Genomic DNA, 21,418 nt, shown 5'->3' with positions numbered 1-21,418 from the left:
CTCCCAGTTCTACTGTTAATTTCTCATGCTAGCTTCATTCATTGTCTACCTTTCCATTATAACTCTTATACTTTAATATCACTAATTCATCACTTTATGATACAGTTAACCAACATTTTAAATTGAAATTCTTCTTTTCACAGGACTCTAATTATGGGAGATAAGAAAGCTGGGTTTTCTGTTTTCTGGGCTGATGATGGCTTGGATACAGGACCCATCCTCCTTCAGAGATCATGTGATGTTGAACCCAATGATACAGTGGATGCACTTTATAATCGGTTTCTTTTTCCTGAAGGAATCAAGGCCATGGTTAGTATATTTTGCCACCCAGAATTTAGTAAACCTTTAAAGTTTTGAAAATATTTTTTCTTTTAGCAAGAAATTATCCATATGAATTTTCACCAAAAACTTAAAGTTTAAAAACAAAATTAGATTTTTTTTAACTAATGGGATGGTATATTTAGGATGGAAATCTGAACTTTTCAATTTCTTAGTCTGTGAAACTGACTTGTTTTTCTGAGAGCATTGATCCAATGGATGCAGTAGCATTTAAACTGCTCCATTCTTTTGCCAAATACTTGAATCTTCAACCCTGCCTATAATGATTAATTGTAAAGAAGTATATTGAATCTTAAGAAATATTGCTACGCAATTTGTTATGGAAATTTAAAAGTACTTTAAATTAGCCTCTGTAACAGGGTGAAATTTGGTGTTGCTGTATTTATTCAGAGGTGCTCTGGGGTTAAAAAAAAAAAATCCCAAAACATGTATACCATCAAATAAAAATATTGAAATACTTGTAAAAATATTGAAAGCTTTAGCCGATAATTTTGATGTCATTTAAATTTTTTTCAGAGCTAGTATGAGAGAAGTAGCAAGATTATATACAGTAGTAGCCATTGATTTAGGAGACAGGAAAGCAGTGCTTGGCTTGTATCGTTTAATGATTAAGAGAGTAGGGCTTTGATGTCAGAAAGACCTAAGCTCAAGTTTCCATTCTACCTCTTCTTTGTTGTATGACCACAGGCAAGTCACTTAGCCTCTGTAGCTTTGGTTTCTTCATCTATGCGGTGTGGATAATACCATCTGACTTGTAGGGCGGTTGCGAAAATTAAGTGACACTATTTGTGTAAAGCATCTGGCCCACAGTAGCTGCTCACAAAATGATCATTACAATCAATGTAGCATTCTGTGTGTTCAGTGATATTTGCTGAAGCCCAGATTCTAGACCAAGTTATAGCCTAGATGGAGGTGGGTGGAATGAGCTGTAAACTTGGCTCTGTTCCCCTGTGGCTATCAGACAGTTTCCCCAGGTGTAAAACAGTAATAACAATATCCACCCTGCAGGATTCTTGTTATGTTTTCAAGGGATATTTTACATAAAGTAGCTACCACAATGCTTGTCAGGATGGACCTGAAGAAATGGTAGTTATCATCATACTCTTGACTCTCTGAACAGATTTATAGGTAGTAATTCTGTCACGCAGAAACTTTAGTCAAATAGACTATGCCATTGTTGATCATTGGGCTGTAACACAGGTGACGTCTTTGGCCTTAGGTAGAAGCTGTTCAACTCATAGCCGATGGAAAAGCTCCTCGTATTCCCCAGCCAGAAGAAGGGGCAACATATGAAGGTATCCAGAAAAAGGAAAATGCTGAGGTATTTATATCAACTCAATAACACATCTCAGAGTTCATGGCCCTCCACCTTTCAGTAGTTCCCCACGTACTATGATCTTGCCAAAAGATAAGCCAGCCTGCCCTAGCCCTACCTGTTAGACAGGTGGCCAGACATATGCAGGAGAGGGGAGTCCCCTAAAGAAAATAAAGTCTGGGAAGACTCATGTCTGAGAGAGCACCCAAAATTTGCATATTAATAGTATCTCTAATGCTGGAGTGGGTGGGCACTTAGCCAAATGTGCACAGAAAGGAGAGGAGATACTATGCAAACGAACAAACAAGCAAGCAAATTAAAACCGCCCAGAAACGCCTCTTAAGTCTGCTCAATAATCCTTCACTCTGCAGTTAAAATGTCAAAATAGCGCCAGCTACATGCTAATGAAAAGGGCAAAGGGGATATTCCTTAAAAAAAAATGTCATGCTAGGTGCGCTGGGCACAGTGGCTCATGCCTGTATTCCCAGCACTTTGGGAGGCTGAGGCAGGAGGATCACTCGAGGCCAGGTATTTGAGACCAGCCTGGCCAACACAGTGAGACCCCTGTCTCAAAAAATAAAAAAATGAAAACCTGGAGCCATAAGTACAGCTTAGGGCAGAGAAAGAAATTCCAAAAAAAAAAAAAAAAAATACAGATGCAGTAGGTATAGATTTGGCCACTATACAACCTTCCTGTGGTGACGATAGTAAACAATACAGGCATTAGGTCATATTCATACCCAAAACCAACCCACACATACACACCAACTAATAATATGGGGGATCCTGTAAACCTGAGACAAAATCTAGGTGCAGACAAAGCAGAGAGCTAAGATAGACACAAACAAATTAGACAAAAAATAAATAAATAAATAAAAGAGGCAGAGACTTACCAGAGGTGGGAACTTCAAAAAAAAGTTCAACCTAATAAAAACCCAACATAAAACTCTCCAGCAGCTACTGGCCTCCTCCCCTCAACAGCCCGCTCTACGTCATCTTTACAAAGCATACTGTCCCTTTAAATAACCCTCTGCTTTTTATTTTCCTTCAATAAAGTCTCTTTTTTACTAAATCAGCCACCTGACAAAATACTCCAAATAAAACTAAGAAGCAAAAATTCCTTTACTTCCCAATAACATACTCGTTTCTGCCTCTGATGACGAGAAGCGTTTTTATTCCTTTGAGGTTCACAGCCATAGGAGGCTCAGCCTGTGTTTTGTGCCTTCCTAGATTTCTTGGGACCAGTCTGCCGAAGTTTTACATAACTGGATTCGAGGTCATGATAAAGTCCCTGGAGCCTGGACAGAGATAAATGGACAGGTACGTTCTACGGACCACTCCCCCTGCTCCCCTCCCCGATTATTACCTTTGTAAGAGACAGTACAGATAAATCTGGGCTTCCCATGGTTCTTCCTTGGTCATGAGGCGGGTCTGTGATTCACTCTCCCCTTTACTCAGCATGTATTGAGCATTTATTGTGCAGCAGACGCTAAATCCAGTCCCTGATCTCCAGGAGCCTGCAGTTTTATGGGGAGTGCAGAGAAGTGAATAAACACTCTCAGTGCAGTACGATAAACGCTATCATGGAGGCTGAGACTCAGGTATATTAGGAAAGGCTTCCTAGAAAAGCTCACTGCTTTGCTCGAACCTTGAGAAGAGTTAACCAGGTTGAGAGCAAGACAAGTAGGCGAAGCCCCAGAGATAAGAGACTCCAGCACCTGGTCAAGGACTTGCAAAAGGAGTTCAGTGAAGCCGGGGTCTGGACTGTGAGGACAGGCATGGGGAGAGCTGAGGCAGGAGAGGCGGGCAGGGGCCTGAAGGGTCTTCTATCCATGGGTAATTGACTCAGCCCAGGCTCTCAGGTTTCACCTCTTTCAGGAGGTTTCCTGATCTCACATGCCCAGCCTGGCAGGGTTTGATGGCTCACCTCTGGGTTCCAGCAACACTCTGCCTACCTCTGGTATGGCACATCATATATTGTGAGGGTCTCTTTATTCCCCCCAATACTAGCCTGTGAACTCCTTAGGGACAAGCACTTCATGTAATTGTCTTGATAATCTGAGCAGTTAAGCAGGAGTCTGGGTACATACTAAGTGCCAATAAAAATCCATGGGCTCGATGGGTGACCAAGGGAGGGAGTTTAGTGTAATGGTTAAAAGTGCAGGATCTGAAGCCAGAATGCTTCTGTGAAAATTTACTGTGTAACCTCGGGCAGGTTTCTTAACCATTGGGTGCCTTGGTTTCCTCATTGTAAAATGGAACTAATAATACTGCCTCCCTTAGGTTACGGGTAATTGTGAAGATTAAATGAGTTGGCCAGCCACGGTGGCTCACACCTGTAATCCCAGCACTTTGGGAGGTCAGGGTGGAGGATTACCCGAGGTCAGGAGTTCGAGATCAGCCTGGCCAACATGACAAACCCTGTCTCTACTAAAAAAAAAAAAAAAAAAAAAAAAAAAAAGCTGGGTGTGGTGGCCTGTGCCTGTAATCCCAGCTACTTGAGAGGCTAAGGCAGGAGAATCACTTGATCCCGGGAGGCAGAGGTTGCAGTGAGATCGCACCACTGCACTCCAGCCTGGGTGACAGAGTGACACTCTGTCTCAAAAGAAAAAAAAAAGAATTAATACATATTAACTCATTTAAGTACTTAGCCCTGGGCCTAGAGTATGTATTCAACAAACCATTACAGCATAATCATAATAGGCTCCATATATATATAGCTGATCATCCTAGAATTGCAATAAAAACTCAGTCAGCATCAGTGTCTCTTGGTTACTGTCTGGATCCAGTCCTTTTTCCATGAACGGACTCACAAAGCACCCTGTGCTTCTCATCACTTATCACCCTGCACTGTAATAGTCTGGTTACCACTGTGCATTGCCCATCACTGATGCCCACTCCCAGCACCTCCCACCCCACCCAAACCCTACCTTCAGGCTGTAAACGCTGAGAGCTTTTGATCTCATTCACCTTTGTATCAATGCGAATATGTGATAAATGCATATTCATGTCACCTGGATGTGGGGCATTTTGGACTCTCCAGTGACATATTCACAGACTCTTTCTTGCCTTGTGTCATTTCCATGGATGTTTGGGACAGTTTCTCCCATTGTGGTGTCTCAATTTTATTACAGATGATAATATGAACTTCAGCATTTTTGCAGAGAATGATGCTTATACATACCGCTATGAACAGCTTTTCTCCTGATTTTACAATCTGTGTTTGATCTCTTTACTAGATGGTCACTTTCTATGGCTCGACATTACTCAATAGCTCTGTGCCTCCTGGAGAACCACTGGAAATTAAAGGTGCCAAGAAGCCTGGTCTTGTTACCAAAAATGGACTTGTTCTTTTTGGTAACGATGGAAAAGCAGTGAGTGTTCAATATGGCTGCCTATGAAATAACCTTTTGATTTTATTCTATAACCCAAGCTATTAAGGGAATAGCTATCACAAGTTAATCTGGATTTGCACTGGGATATGGGCAGGCTAGGACATCTGTGCCTCCATTGCTGGCTGGGGAGGAGCTGGCTCTGAGTGCCCTGATGGAGATGAGGTGTCTCAAGAGAGGCCCCCCAGATCTGCATAGGCTGCCTTGTGTAAAGTGGAGAGAGGAATTCAGTGGGGAGGTAAGGATGTGAATCACTGCTTTCCACTTTCTGGTCTTGGGCAGGATGATTCTTCCCTTTGAGTCTGTTTTGCCATCTATATGACAGAGAGGAGAATCTCGTCTGTCTGCCTTCCCAGTGCCAGATTCTGGGAGGATCAAGAGAAATGGATGTGGCCCTCCTCAGATGCCCCTTGCCACTGATCCACCAGGCAGGTGCCACCTACACTGCCTATGCTCAGGAGGGTTGGCCTTGGGCCTCAGAGTGCCCTTGCGAAGCTTCCCAATGAAGCGTTCAAAGGGAATTTGTACCTTACAGATATTTTCCAGTTGCTGCAGGATAAATCAGTTAAGACTGTAGGCTTAAGAGTCCCGCTAGTTCCGGATTCTACTCCCAGCTCTGTTACTTACTATCTGTGTGGCACTGAGCAAATTACTGAACCTCATTGAGCCTCCCTTTCTGCATCAATAAAATGGGAATAATAATGGCATCCACCTCCACTGGCATTTATGAAATTAGGTAAGATCCTTCAGCACATGCATGCATTCTTTTTTTAGTATATGTGCTGCCAAAGCAAGCACTTATCCATGCATTCTTGAGTGTGGTGCAGAGCGAGTGCTCAGAGGCAGCACAGCACTAGTGGTGTCTGTTATTTTCACAATAGATTCTAGTTCAAATACCTACATCCCAGTGTCAAATTTACCAGGACTTATTTGCCATTTTGAGATGTATCTATCCCTAGACCTCACTTTTTCCTTTCTGCTGCCATTATTCAACTGCCATTTCAGCCCTTTTACACATAATGGTGAATGCTTTTAATCCATATTTTTGTATTTTTCCAAATAAACTTGCCCTTATATGCATATAATCTATAGGACTCCTGCCAGCCTCACTTTTGTATTGTCTCAATCCTCGATTTTTATGCTTGTTTTGTTGCTATTTTGTAGCTGATGGTGAGAAATCTGCAGTTTGAAGATGGAAAAATGATCCCTGCCTCTCAGTACTTTTCAGCGGGTGAGACGTCAGTGGTAGAACTGACAGCCGAAGAGGTGAAAGTGGCAGAGACCATCAAGGTGAACACATGATGACTTTAATTTTACTGTTACCTTGGAAAACTGAAGCATGTTTGTAACTGGTACCATCAGTCCTCAAAGTAGTGGGATCAGAACTTTATTTCCTCTTTTTTATGTATTAGCTGCAAGAGGAAATCAACCTCCAAATTCATATGCTCAAACACAGTATATACAAACTGATTTTTCACATAAGACATCCAAGGCAGTTCCAGGTTGGCACGGGGGTTAGGGGTGAAGTCGTTCAGGAACTCAGTTTCTGTTATTTTCAAGGTCTCCCTGGGGGGTGTCACCATTCCAGACAGCCAGAAGGGCAAAGGAGCATGTAGAATGGTGTGGAGGACGTTTACATGGGCTAGGACTGGGGTGGTGCAGGTCACTTCCACTCCTGTTCATTGGCTGCATCTAACCTGGAAAGGTGCTGAGAAATGTGGTCCAGCTGTGTGTACAAGATGAAGAGGGAATTGGTTTGGTGAAGAGCTAGCCCAGTCTCTGCCACATTGTTCTACATGGCACTTCCCTCGTAAGAGTTTCCTTTTTGTGTAGGTCATCTGGGCTGGAATTTTAAGCAATGTCCCCATTATTGAAGACTCAACAGACTTCTTTAAATCTGGAGCAAGCTCAATGGATGTTGCCAGGTAAAACCACGACCTTATTGACTCACTAGGGATTCCCTCACTAGAGATTTTGACTTTGGCTTTGACAGTGAAATCCACACACATCCTTTGTTCTGGATGTGATTACCCTATCATACCTATCTATGACACATTTTTTTTTTTTTTTTTTTTTCTGAGATGGAGTTTGGCTCTTGTTGCCCAGGCTGGAGTGCAATGGTGCAATCTCAGCTCACCCCAACCTCCGCCTCTCGGGATCAAGCGATTCTCCTGCCTCAGCCTCCTGAGTAGCTGGGATTAAAGGCATGTACCACCACGCCCGGCTAATTTTGTATTTTTAGTAGAGATGGGGTTTCTCCATGTTGATTAGACTGGTCTCGAACTCCTGGCCTCAGGTGATACGCTTGCCTCAAGCCTCCCAAAGTGCTGGGATTATAGGTGTGAGCCACCGTGCCCGGCCAACACATCTTTATTCTTTATCTTTTTTGCTGTTGTTTCCATGGTCAAGCAGATATATCTATCTATTTATTTATCTTTGTTGCTAACCAGAAGTTGTTTTCATATCTTCCGTATACCTAAAAAAGCAACCCTTAGAATTCTTTGCATCTTTTAAAAATTTGTTCTTCCAGTTTCTTAGCTAATTTTCCTCTAATATGACATCAGAATTGAGAAGCTCTGGGTGAGAATGCTAACAGGGAATTTCCTATGCAGCCTGATCCAGAATATTATCTGAATAATATTACCAGAAAAATATCTGATACCTGATATTATGCTTTCCCCCAAATCTTTTTTCTCCTACCCCCACCCCCCCGCAAATTACCCAGTAAGATAGATCTAGAATGAGGGTAATCAGGCTACTTGCAAGGACAATTGTAATCACCCAACAGTCAGAATTTCTCCACAGAGGTTTAGAGCAAGTTGAAAGGGCTGGAGTCCCAGAAAGCCTCTATCACAAGGAAACAGGACCAGGATCCTACTGGCGCAGCATCTTGCAGAGGTGTTTTTCTTGGAGTAACGTGGATAACAAGACAACTGGGAGCTCACCAGGGACTGTTCAGTCCCTTAATGGTGGGTACAGAGAATAGAAGCTAAGAGGATTTGATTCCAGGCCACATTGTGGCCATTCACTAATTAAACAAGGCAAAAATATTCCTCCTCTTGACAAAATCCTTCATATTGACAAAGCAATGTTCCTGATGAATATTCTATCTATTCACTCATTTACTTAACAACACTGATTGAACACTTACTATGTGTCAGGAACAGTTTTAGCACTGGAGATACAGTGTAAACTAGACAAGGTCCCTTTATTCTTGGAGGTTTTATTCCAGAAATCAAAAACAATCATTTCAAGAGCACGTAGTGTTTTCAAAAGTCAAGAGTTTCGGCTCCTCAAATTATAGATTTCTCAGCTGTGATTCATGAGTTCCCAGAAACTTCTAATTAGCTTAACTAAAGATTTCAATACTATATTATGATGATTATTATTACAGATAGGGCCTCACTCTGCCACCTAGGCTGGAGTGCAGTGGTGTGATCACAGCTCACTTGCACTAGCAGCCTTGCACTCCTGGGGTGGCCATCCTTTCATCTCAGCCTCCCTAGTAGTTGGGATTACAGGCATGAGCCATCACACCTGGCCTCAGTACTGTATTATTATTACTATTACTTTGAGACAGAGTCTTGCTCTGTCGCCAGGCTGGAGTGCAGTGGTACAATCTTGGCTTACTGCAACCTCCGTCTCCCAGGTTCAAGCAATTCTCCTGCTTCAGTCTCCAAAGTAGCTGGGATTACAAGTAAACGCCACCGCGCCCAGCTAATTTTTGTATTTTTAGTAGAGATGGGGTTTCACCACATTGGCCAGGATGATCTCTATCTCCTGACCTCGTGATCCGCCTGCCTAGGCCTCCCAAAGTGCTGGGATTACAGGCGTGAGCCACCGCACCTGGCCAGTACTGTATTATTAATACTTTTTTTTTTTTTTGCTAGCAAGATACTCCTGCAGGAATTACTCATTTTCTGTTTGAGTGTCTGACTTATCATAATCATCTGATATTATTATCTTGATTACGAAGGTATCATCTCTTTTAGAGAATAAATGATTGAAGCACAACCATGGTGGACTTTCTACACAGTACCTCATACACCACTGCTATTCAAGAAATGTCAGATAACCGCTGTAATTTGACAAACTAACAGTGGAAATCAAAGGATTGGAAAGGACTTCAAAAATTGTATTGACCTACTGCATATGGTTCTAGCTAGTACTTGTGTTAACTACATAATACAAACAAATGTCCATCTTATACTTGTAAATTAGAGAAAATATTCTACAATATGACATCTCTCACAATCTTTACAGTTAAGAAAGTGTCTTTCTTTCTTATTCTTTGAGTATATATGAAAGCAAAGGAGTTGACTTTATATGCTCCCTGCTATCTTGCTTATAAGTAATTAAAATATTTTTGCCTTGATTTCTTTTATTTTCAGTCACGGATAAAGTTTAAAAAAAAACTGCCACTGTCCTTCAAGATATATTTTTAATTTCTTGCCCCTAGTCTTATCAATTTCTCTGATGAGTATCACAGATCTCATAGGATATAAATAGGCATGCGATGTAAGTCTTACCTCAAAACAACTTGACAAATGCGAATAACAGTCTTCCTAACCCCTTTTAAAAATCTGAGTAACGCGAAGCTGGTTCTTACTTTAAGGCTGGTTGAAGAGATCAGACAGAAATGTGATGGGCTTCAGCTGCAGAATGAAGATGTCTATATGGCCACCAAGTTTGAAGACTTTATCCAAAAGGTCGTGAGGAAACTGAGAGGAGAAGATCAAGAGGCGGAGCTGGTTGTAGATTATGTAAGCTTTTCCTCGATGTTACAACCCTAAATCAGTGAGATCCATACACTATAAAAGACTGCTGTGCCTGTTGCCCATTTGTTTTTATATTTATGACCTTTAAAAAACAACAGCTTTACTGAGATTTAATTCAGATGCCATAAAATTCCCTTTTAAAATGTGCATTTTGGGTGCTTTTTAATATATTCACAGGGTTGTGCAACTATTATGTCATCCAATTTTGGAACATTTTCATCATCCCAAAAAGAAGCCCTATACCCATTGGCAGTCATTCTTTACTCTTCCAGGACTACCTCATACAAAAAAAGTTCCAAAATTGGATAGCATGATAGTTCCTAGAAAATGCGAATCTCTTTTCTGTCTCTCTGGATTTGCCTCTTTTAGAGATTTCGTATAAATAGAATCATTTAACATGTGGCTTTTTGTTTTTGGCTTCTTTCTCTTAGCATAATGTGTTCAAGGTTCATCCATGTTGTATCATCATTTCATTCCTTTTTCTGGCCAAGTAATATTCTATTGTATAAATATACCACAGTTTGTTTACCCATTCATCAGTTGAAGTACATTTGGGTTGTTTCTACTTTTTGGCTATTATGAATAATGCTATGAAAAACTCATACAAGTTTTTGCATGAACATATGTTTTCAAGTCTCTTGGGTATGTACCTAAGCGTGGAATTGATGAGTCATATGGTAACTCTATGTTTAACTTTTTTGAGTAACTGCCAAACTGTTTTCCGAAGTGGCTACACCATTATATAATGCCACCAATGTATGAGGGTTTCAACTTCTCCATATCCTCGCCAATATTTGCTCTCGTCTTTTCTCTTTTAGCTGTCCTAGTGGGTGTAAAGCGGGGTCTCACTGTGGTTTTGATTTGTATTTCCTAGTAACTACTGATGTTGAGCATCTTGTCATATACTTGTTGGCCATTTGAATTTCTTCTTGCAGAAATGTCTTTTCTTTCAGATCCTTTGCTCATTTTAAAACTGGCTTGTCTTTTTATTGCTGAGTCTTTAGAGTTCTTTGTCTATTTTAGATACAAGATCCTTATCAGATATAAGATTTGCAAATGTTTTCTCTCATTCTGTAGATTTATTGAAAACTTTGAGTGTCCTTTGACATACAACAGGTTTTAATTTAAATGATGTCTAGTTTATCTACGTTCTTTTACCACTTATGCTTTCTATATGTCTTGTCTGACACCTTTTATTCCTCTACTTCTCCTTCACTGCTTTCTTTTTGTTAAATATGTCTAGTATGCCTTTTTAATCCATTATTTTGTTGTTGTTGTTGTTGTTTTTGAGATGGAGTCTTGCTCTGTCGCCCAGGTTAGAGTGCAGTGGTGCAATCTCGGCTCACTGCCAGCTCCACCTCCTGGGTTCACGCCATTCTCCTGCCTCAGCCTCCCAAGTAGCTGGGACTACAGGCACCTGCCACCACGCCTGGCTAATTTTTTGTATTTTCAGTAGAGACAGGGTTTCATCATGTTAGCCAGGATGGTCTCGATCTCTTGACCTTGTGATCTGCATGCCTCAGCCTCCCAAAGTGCTGGGATTACAGGCGTGATCCACCGTGCCCTGCCTTAATCCCTTATTTTTAATTTTACTATATTTTAAGCTATTTTCTTAGTGGTTGCCTTGAGGATTATAATTAACATTTTTGCTTAAAATGGTCTAGTTCAGATGAATAACAACTTAATATCAATAGCATAGGAAAGCTTTGCTGTAACATTGTCGTGTACTTCCCTAATTTGTGCCATTATTGTCATACGAATTACATCTTTATATATCATGAGCCCACCAACACAATTTTATAATTACTGCTTTATGAGGTTGTATTTTTAATGATAGAGTTAAAAATATATTTAGGCCGGGCGCGGTGGCTCACGCCTGTAATCCCAGCACTTTGGGAGGCCGAGGCGGGCGGATCACAAGGTCAGGAGATCGAGACCACGGTGAAACCCCGTCTCTACTAAAAATACAAAAAATTAGCCGGGCGCGGTTGTGGGCGCCTGTAGTCCCAGCTACTCGGGAGGCTGAGGCAGGAGAATGGCGTGAACCCGGGAGGCGGAGCTTGCAGTGAGCGGAGATCGCGCCACTGCACTCCAGCCTGGGCGACAGAGCGAGACTCCGTCTCAAAAAAAAAAAAAAAAAAAAAAATATATATATATATATATATTTATACCAATGTTGATATTTACCTATGTAGTTACCTTTACCAGTACTCTTTATTTCTTCATGTGTATTCAAGTTAATTGTCCAGTGTCCTTTCATTTCAACTTGAAGGAGTCTTCTCAGTACTTTTTGTAGGCCAGGTATCCTAGCAATCAATTTTCTGGTTTTGTTCATTTGGGAATGTTTTAATTTCTCCTTCATTTCTGAAGGATATTTTTATTGGGTATAGAATTTTTGGATGGTATTTTTCTTTTATCATTTTAAATATTTCATCATATTGCCTTCTGGCCTTCATGGTTTCTGATAAGTCAACTGTTAATTTTCTTAAGGACTCTTTTGTATGATGAGTTCCTTATGTCTTGTTGTTTTTGAGATTTTATCTTTGTCTTTTGATTACTTGTTATGATATGTCTAGGTGTGGGGCCTTTGAATTTTCCCATCAGAATTTGTTGAGCTTCTTGGATTGTGCATTCTTGAAATGTGCAACTTAATGTTTTTCATCAAATTTAGGAAGCTTTCAGCCATTCTTTCTTCAGATATTTTTCCTTTTCCTTTCCCTTTTCCTTCTCCTCTCCTTCTGGGATTCCTTTTATGCATGTGTTGGTATACTTGATGGTGTCTCATAAGTCTCAGAGGCTCTGTTCATTTTTCTTTATTCTTATTCCTTCCTGTTGTTCAGGCTTTTATTTACCTGCTTGAATTTGCTATTGGGTCCCTCTAGTGAATTTTTTATTTCAGTTATTGCACTTTTCAACTTCAGCATTTTTATTTGGTTCTTTTAAAAATAATTTTTATCTCTTCATTGATATTCTCTGTTCAGCAAGACATTATTCTCTTACTTTCCTTTAATTCTTTAGACCTGGTTTCCTTTAGTTCATTGAACATATTTACAAAAGCTTATTGAAAATCTTTCTTTAGCAAATCCAGTGTCTAGGTTTCTCTAGGAATGGTTTCTATTAGCTGCTTTTTTCCACCTGTGTATAGGCCATATTTTCCTGTTTCTTTGCACATCTTGTAATCTTTTGTTGACAGGTGGTCATTCAAAAGAACAGAATGTCGTAACTCTGGAAAGCAGACTTTCCCCTCATCTCCCTTCACAACATTTGTTGCTGTTGCTGCTGCTGCTTTGTTGTTGTTGTTCAATGACTTTCTCGATAATTCTGTAAAGTCCGTATTTTTTATTGTTTGCCACCACTGAAGTCTCTTTTCAGTTACCTTAATGGTCAGCTAATGATTGGGCATATATTTTCTTACACACCTTGAGCCAATAAGTCTCCCAGCCTTTGCGAGGGGGCTCTGTGTGTGTGCTGGGATACACCTTCAGTGCTCCAGCAGGCAGTTTACAGCTCTGCCTCAGCCTTCACACTTCCTGCCTGCACAGGGCCTCAAGAGTCATCGAGCGTTAAGACATAAGGGCCTTCTGAGGTCTTTCCTGGCACGTGCACAAGCCCTGCATGTATATTGGTCTTCTGGATTCCCAGGAATAAGTCAGAGCTTTTCAATGCCTCCAATGGATATCTCATTCCCAGTTATTCCTCTTAAGTTTTTTGGTCAGCCATTTGTTAGTGGCTGCGGGCAGCTGAAATATTAAATAATTGCCACTGATTATTTTTGACAAATGTCCCAGGAATAGGGATGTTTGTGCATAACAAGCTCTGAGTCAGATCAAATAAAGACAAGCCCAAGCCAGGCATGGTAGCATGTGCCTGTAGTCCCAGCTACTCAGGAGGCTGAGGCAGGAGGATCACTTCAGTCCAGGAGTTTGAGGCTGTGATGCACTTGATCACACCTGTGAACAGCCACTACTCTCCAGCCTGGACAATATAGTGAGACTCTGCCTCTAAAGACAGAAAATCTCTGGGAGTGGAGCTTTTCAGGGAGCTGCCAGGTAGGCCAAATAGTAATAGTTCTTTGGGATGAGGCTTTTGAAGAGCTCCAAACCCATTTCATCCCCACCAGGGGCTACTAGGCTGCTGGTTTTCACAGCTACCATACTTGCAATGATAGTTTTCTCAAGGCTATGGCAGAGCTTTTGAGAAAGATGGGAATAAGGCAGTTAATACACCATAAAGCTCACTTTTCTTAGTGTGATTCAGCTATTCTTCTTGAAATGGATTATTGCAAGCCTTTGGTTAGTTTCCAGAGTCCTGAGAGAAGTGATTTTTAACAATATTTTCTAGTGTTCTTATTGCTTTTATGAAGGAGTGGATTTTCAGAGGTCCTTACTTTACTGTCCCAGAAGTGCTTCTCACCCATTTGTTTTTAATAAGAATTAGGCAAATCTGGAAAGCAGTTTAGCATCATCTGGTTAAGAACATGAATTTTGGAGTCAGACCAACCTAAGTTTGAATCCAAGTATCATGGCTTACTAGCTGTGTGATCTTGGGCAAGTTACTCAACTTCCCTAAGCCACAGTTTATTACCCTCCATTATTATTACCTCCATTATTATTATTTCCTCCATTATTTTTACTCTATTTATAGAGTATAATTTGATTCTCCCAACAATTCTCTGTGGTGGACATTATTATTATTACTCTAGAGATTGGGTAATTATTATTATCACCTGCAAAACATTCTAGTATGCACATAACATGAAATATGTCTTCTGTTACTTGACTCATATCACCCAATTTATAGGGTAATATTATATAATAATAAATTATGTAATAATATTATATAATAATATATTATGTAATAATAATATGTAATAATATATTATGTAATATATTATATAATAATATATTATGTAATTATATTATATAATAATATATTATGTAATAATAATATATTATATAATAATGATAATATCTACCTCAGAGAATTGTTAGGAGAATCAAATTAGGTGCTATATGTAAGACATTCAGCATATTCCCAGAATGATAATTTAAGAAAAGTGGACTGTTTGTAGAGACTGAACACATCAATTCCCACGAAATTTCCTTCATTATATCCCACATAAACACAATGGAAATAGCTCATAGATCATGAGCACTCAGTGTGGGAAAAGGCAAGAGACCTTCTTGCTATTTTTTGTTTCTTTTTAAAGCACTGACAATTCCTCCCTGTGAAATAATTTTTTAAATAAATAAATTTCCTTTTGAATACCTAGCATTGATATATTACCTCAGTTTTCCTCCCAATAACTGTATGAAGCCAGTATCATTATTCCCATTGCATTGTTGAAAAAAACTGATCCTCATCAAAGATCATTGACTAACCTCAATTTGCTTGCCAGCCACTGGCAGAGTACAATTTAGGCAACACATGTGTAACAGACAAAAAGTGAAAACCGAGAGGAACTTAAGGAAAGCAAACTTAAAACGGCACCAGTGTAAAAAGGAAACCTATTGACAAAGGCATTTTCAAGGATTTCAATGAAAGCAATAGCTGCACTCCACCAATGCTACCACTAGATGGTGGTGTTTCCATTATCTAGAGGTCTTGTGAGTTACCTTTTGCCTGTTAAGAAAGAAAATCGGAAATCTGTAAAAAGCCTGGTCTAGAGCACTTCTGTCTTTACAGCTTCTACCCTCCTGCCCCAGTTGCCAAGGCAAGCATCTTGAGACCCAAATCTCACATATGCATGTCTTCTGTATGGTTGGAACTAGAATTTGACTTCTTCCTCTGCATTCGTGAATATGCTTCTTTAGTGCTGTTTGACATCAAATTAGTAAACACGGAAATCCACTGACTCTATTAATATAATTCTCTCAGGTTTCAAAGGAGGTCAATGAAATGATGGTAAAAATGCCGTATCAGTGTTTCATAAATGGACAGTTCACCGATGCAGACGATGGAAAGACTTACGACACTATCAACCCAACGGATGGATCTGTGAGTAATTCTGTAGTGTTAGTAGTGATCACCGGTGGTGGATTTTTAGTTTATACACCATTGTAAAAGAGGCAGTCTTAAGAAGCCCATTAATTCTCTCACTCTGCCTCTAAGCACTTGATGCAAATGTACTTCATGCTTTTCTTTCAAAGACTCAGTTCTGGTACTAGCTGCTATTAACTGTAGTAACCTATTTTATAGAACATTTATGATAAATTTAGACAGGTAGCTTTACCTATAAACATCAGAGGCACTCATCTGCATAGAGATACATGTGAAAAAATTTTTCAGACTTTGAAGACTCATGGCAAGAAATTCAGCTTTCCCAAGGCACTGGAAGAACTACAGAGTCTTCTGTCTTCCTAAATGTGTTCTTCCATAAAGTAGTATGACATGAGAAGTACCGAATTTCTGGTTCACAATTTTCATATTAAAATTGTTCTTTTTCTTTACCGTAGTACTGGATATACTCATTTCTCATCATAACATTTTTTTTAAAATCAGTAATACTCTATTTTTTCTATTAATAGAATATTAATTCCAAGAACCATATTTTCATATCTCTCATGTGACCTATTTTTACTTACCTTGAAATAGACAATATGCAAAGTATCCTACGCTTCTTTGGCGGATGTTGATAAAGCAGTAGCAGCAGCAAAAGATGCTTTTGAAAATGGTGAATGGGGAAGAATGAATGCAAGAGAAAGAGGAAGATTGATGTACAGGTATTTTTATTTTTTATTTTTTAGAAAAGTAATTCTGGTAGAGATGGGGTTTCACTATGTTGGCCAGGTCTCAAATTCCTGACCTCAGGTGATTTGCACACCTCAGCCTCCCAAAGTGCTGGGATTACAGGCGTGAGTGGTGGCACGTGCCTGTAGTCCTAGCAACTCCGGAGGCTGAGGCAGAAGAATTGCTTGAACCTGGGAGGTGGAGGTTGCAGTGAGCCAAGATCGCACCACTGCACTCCAGCCTGGGCAAGAAAGCAAGACTCTGTCTCAAAAAAAAAAAAAAAAGATAAGAAAAGAAAAACAAGTCTACTACCTTTGGATATTGGCTAACATTGCCAACATTTAAAAAATTCCTGCAAAACATTCTGGTATTCACCTAGTATGAAATATGTCTTCTGTTACTTGACTCATATTAAATCCTACATATGTTGATTATGTTAGTATTGCTTGCACCAGGCAGGTCCCAGCTGGAAAAGAAGTTTAATAAAGAACTGTTTACAAAGACGTGGGCTAGGTCAAAGAAATCCAATAAAGGATACTGAAACATCCAGGCAGGGCTAGCAGCAGGGGGAAGCTGCTACGTCTTCAAGGTCTGAAGGGACAGGAGAAGGAGCTGTTACTGGAATCTGGCGAGATCTGTAGCTATAGGAGAAAACCACACTCCAGTGGAGGGGTATGGCAGCTTCTGAACCACAGTCCATCAGCGAGGGAGCCAGGGAATCCAATTCCCCAACCACTTTTTCCTTCAGTTCACCAATCTTCTATGGGTGTCTCCCAGTGGCCTCTCACTGGCCAAGCCCAATGGGAGAGCAAGGGAGCCAGGTGATGTAATCTATAAAGGTCATTCACCAGGGTCAAGGTCACAGAGCAGGGTGGAGAATGGATACAGAGTGGCAAGTGGAAAATATCCAGTACCCTGTTGTTTAAAAAAAAAACATTTTATGTCAACTTGATCTGTAAGGAATAGGAACAAGGAAGAAAAATAATAAGGACTGAGAAGAATATTTTAAATCAGTAATGAAGGATGCCAGGAATAACTAGATTCAATCATAAATTCCATTTGCTGTTTACCTAAAATCCAATATCTGACCTAGATCAATAGATCTCAGAGCAATGATATGATTTGGCTGTGTCCACACCCAAATCTCATCTTGAATTGTAGCTCCCATAATTCCCGCGTGTCATGGGAGGGAACCAGTGGGAGGTAATTGAATCATGGGGGCAAGTCTTTCCTGTGCTGTTCTCATGAAAGTAAGTCAGTCTCATGAGATTTGATGTTTTTATAAAAGGCAGTTCCCCTGCACATGCTCTCTTGCCTCTTTCCTTTATAAATTACCCAGTCTCAGGTATGTCTTTATGAGCAGCGTGAGAACTAATACAAGCAAGATCTGGAACGAATATTGTGGGAGGGGGATTTCAAGCTGGACTCTAGAGTGGCCCCAAAGGAACAGCTCCGAGAACCACTACAAATACAGAAGAAAAACAAATAGAGAAGTTGACCACAAAAGATGAATTTTTACTGTATCACAGTCATTATACAGTCCTGCACTTACCTTCCCATAAAACCCAATACCAAACAGAAATTTCTTGCAGTGTTTGTAATTCATTGTGTACGTTGCTATCTTGTCTCTTCAGTTAGTGTTGGAAATATTTTTGTGCCAACTGGAAATCCTCAAATGTTCATGGGTTCTCAGAAGGTGTGGGTTCTGGGAATGTGGTTCCAGTGACTGGTACTGGCTCAATCATTGTTCCACTTCTTACACATAGATGAGGCAAATTATACACGCTTCCAATACCCTCTGCTTCTCCTTTGTAATTCTTGAAACAAATGATTTATGAAATTATTTGTTTAATGTCTTTCTTCCCTACTGGACCATGATCTCCATAAGGGCAGAGATCTGATCCATATGTGTTTACCTCTGAATCCTCCATCGTTAGGATACTGCATTGTATGTAACAGGAGCTCAATCAATACTTGTTGAATTTCTTTCTTTCACTGACCACGCAGACTTGCAGACCTCCTAGAAGAGAACCAAGAAGAGCTGGCAACCATTGAAGCCCTTGATTCAGGGGCTGTCTATACTTTGGCTCTGAAGACTCACATCGGAATGTCTGTGCAAACATTCAGATATTTTGCTGGCTGGTGCGACAAAATTCAGGTAAGCACAAATACTATTTGTTCTGAAAGAAAAAGGGATTAACATTGATTAGTTTGTACCAGGCACTGTGTCAGATCCTCTTTTTATGTAGATTTTTTTACACCAACATAACAGGGTTGTCTCGATCCATTTTATGCTGCTATAACAGAATACCTGAGGCTAGGTAATTTATAAAGAACAGAAATTTATTCTCTTACAGTTCTGGAGGCCGGGAAGTCTAAGATAAAGGTGCCAGCAGGTTTGGCCTCTAGTTTTAAGATGGTGCCTTATAGTACATCCTCTGGTGCAGACGAATGATGTGTCCTCACCTGGCAGAAGAGTAGAAGAGCGTGAACCCACTCCTGCAAGCTCTTTTTATAGCGGCATTGATCCGTTCATTAAGGTGGAGCCCTCATGACCTAAACACCTCCTATTAGGCCCTGCCCCCCAACACTGTGGCATTGGGGGTTAAGTTTCCAGCACATGCATTTTAGGGGACACTTTCAGACCCTAGCAATGGTTATAACAACTACAGGAAGTAAATGGATAGCTCTTATCCCCTTATTACATGTGAGCAAACAGAGGCTTGAGGACATGGATGCCTTTCCTATAATTCGTAGAAAGTAACCCATACGACCAGATTTGAACTCAAGATTTTCTGAATCTAAAGTCTAATGGCATTCTTTGCACTTTACTATAATATCTCCTGAGGGTGTTGAATATTTTTCTAGACATTTTGGAGAAGCCTAGTATCATGAAGGGTGTACAAATTCAAACACCTACAGAGGCCAGAGAGCTAACATAGGTGGTGGAAGAAGACTGAGTATAAGAAAAACTTTGTCTTTGAACATGTGTCCTAGTAGAAATAAATTTTTTAAAAATTTATTTATTTTTTTCTTTTGAAATGGAGTCTTGCTCTGTCACCCAGGCTGGAGTGCAGTGGCGCCATCTCAGCTCACTTCTGCCTCCTGGGTTCAAGCGATTCTCCTGCCTCAGCCTCCCAAGTAGCTGGGATTACAGGTGTGTGCCACCACGCCCAGCTAATTTTTGTATTTTTAGTAGAGACGGGGTTTCACCATGTTGGCCAGGCTGGTCTCGAACTCCTGACCTCAAGTGATTTGCCTGCCTTGGCCTCCCAAAGTGCTGGGATTACAGGTGTAAGCCACTGCACCTAGCCAAAAAAAATTTTTTTAAGGAAAAATTTGATAAAGACACAGGAATAATAAATATTTCATTTTCCTTTTACTATATAATAAATAGCAAACATGGGGTGATCAATGGCAACAACACTAGCTCCAGCACTGGGGATACAAAAGGGAGAGGTAGGGCTTGTAGCAAACTGCAGTATGCATGTTCCTCATAGACTCATAATAACCACTGCAGTACCAGTTATTGCAACCACATTCCCAGCAGCAAAAAGAAGCAAGTGAGAAAGGGGGAGTGGCAAGGGGAATTTCACAAAGCATTCTTACCTTCCCAGTACCTTTTGCTCATATCCCTCCTTGACCATCTCTATCTGCTAAGGAGACTGGGAAACATTGTATTCATCTGAATACATTGTTGCCACCAATGTTAATGTACAGTCAGACAGACCTGAGTCCAAGTCAGCTTTGGCCCGTATCAGCCAATGTTGTTAAAGTTATTTTATCTCCCAGAACCTTACTTTCCTCCTCTATAAAATGGTCACAATAATACATACTTTGCAAGTTATGTTTTGAGGACTGGAAACAAGTATTTGTACACTACAGGATTAGACAACTCTGCAACATAGCAGGTTTGTACAAAAATGAAGTTTTTATTGTGATTCAGCCACAAAGTCATGCATATATTGATATTTACTAACGGTAGTTCAGGTCCATCTCTTATCCCCAATTATGAAATCCAAATAGCTCTGAAACCTGAAAATTGTTTGATTAGTTCAAACTGATTTGATGCCAAACCCTGACTTGAATGAACATAATCTATTAATAATATTTATTTACATCACTTAGAGTGAATATTCATATGTTTCAGTGAATCAATACTAGTGTGTTTGCATGGACACAGGGATGGGAACATCACACACCAGGGCCTGTCCAGGGGTGGGGGGCTGGGGGAGGGATAACATTAGGAGAAATACCTAATGTAAATGATGAGTTAATGGGTGCAGCAAACCAACATGGCACATGTATACCTATGTAACAAACCTGCACGTTGTGCACATGTACCCTAGAACTTAAAGTAAATTTAAAAAAATACTAGTGTGTTTGATTATGGGAGGCTTATTCAAATCCTGCTGGGGTAGCAGATAATTTAAGGTACATGCACTATATTACGTTTCTAAAGTCCAAAAAATTATGAATTCCAAGACATAACTGGCTACAAGTATTTTAAGAAATTGTACACTCTATTAGTAGTAGCAATAAGATTTTATGTGGCAAAGCAAATGAATAGCTTTCATTAAAGCCTACTATTGTGAATCTGTTAGGATTCAATTGGCTGCATATAACAGCCAACTTAATCCTGTTTTTTAACCCTATTATTTTTCTCTCACTTTCAAGGAGTCCAAAGAAAGGCAGTCAGGACTAGTATGGGAGATGCAAACTCTTTTTCTGTCTTTGCCAGGCCATCTTTAGTACCATGTGACCTCCACCCTGAAGGTTGACTCATGATCTCAAGAAAATCACTGCAGTGCCAGCCATTTCAGCAGTAGTCTAAACAAGAAGAAGGAGGAAGCAGACTTGGAGGG

At 40.1% G+C, this 21,418-nt stretch overlaps 1 protein-coding gene across 2 annotated transcripts in view; it reads left to right on the top strand.

Annotated features, from left to right (window-relative positions):
* The window catches only part of ALDH1L2 (aldehyde dehydrogenase 1 family member L2), a 65,361-nt gene that overhangs the window by 16,352 nt on the left and 27,591 nt on the right, over positions 1-21,418 (top strand). For both annotated transcript variants that reach the window (XM_074007661.1, XM_005572084.5), the window contains 10 exons: positions 144-309; positions 1,559-1,660; positions 2,885-2,974; positions 4,894-5,028; positions 6,211-6,336; positions 6,880-6,971; positions 9,662-9,809; positions 15,702-15,821; positions 16,419-16,546; positions 18,561-18,711. In XM_074007661.1, coding sequence (XP_073863762.1) covers positions 154-309; positions 1,559-1,660; positions 2,885-2,974; positions 4,894-5,028; positions 6,211-6,336; positions 6,880-6,971; positions 9,662-9,809; positions 15,702-15,821; positions 16,419-16,546; positions 18,561-18,711 — 1,248 coding nt within the window. In that variant the 5' untranslated portion in view covers positions 144-153. The remainder of the gene's footprint in view (positions 1-143; positions 310-1,558; positions 1,661-2,884; positions 2,975-4,893; positions 5,029-6,210; positions 6,337-6,879; positions 6,972-9,661; positions 9,810-15,701; positions 15,822-16,418; positions 16,547-18,560; positions 18,712-21,418) is intronic.

The sequence above is a fragment of the Macaca fascicularis genome, chromosome 11 (assembly GCF_037993035.2).
Source record: "Macaca fascicularis isolate 582-1 chromosome 11, T2T-MFA8v1.1".
NCBI lineage: Eukaryota > Metazoa > Chordata > Mammalia > Primates > Cercopithecidae > Macaca > Macaca fascicularis.
Note: the sequence above shows the minus strand (reverse complement) of the source record. Positions and strands in the feature narration are given on the sequence as shown.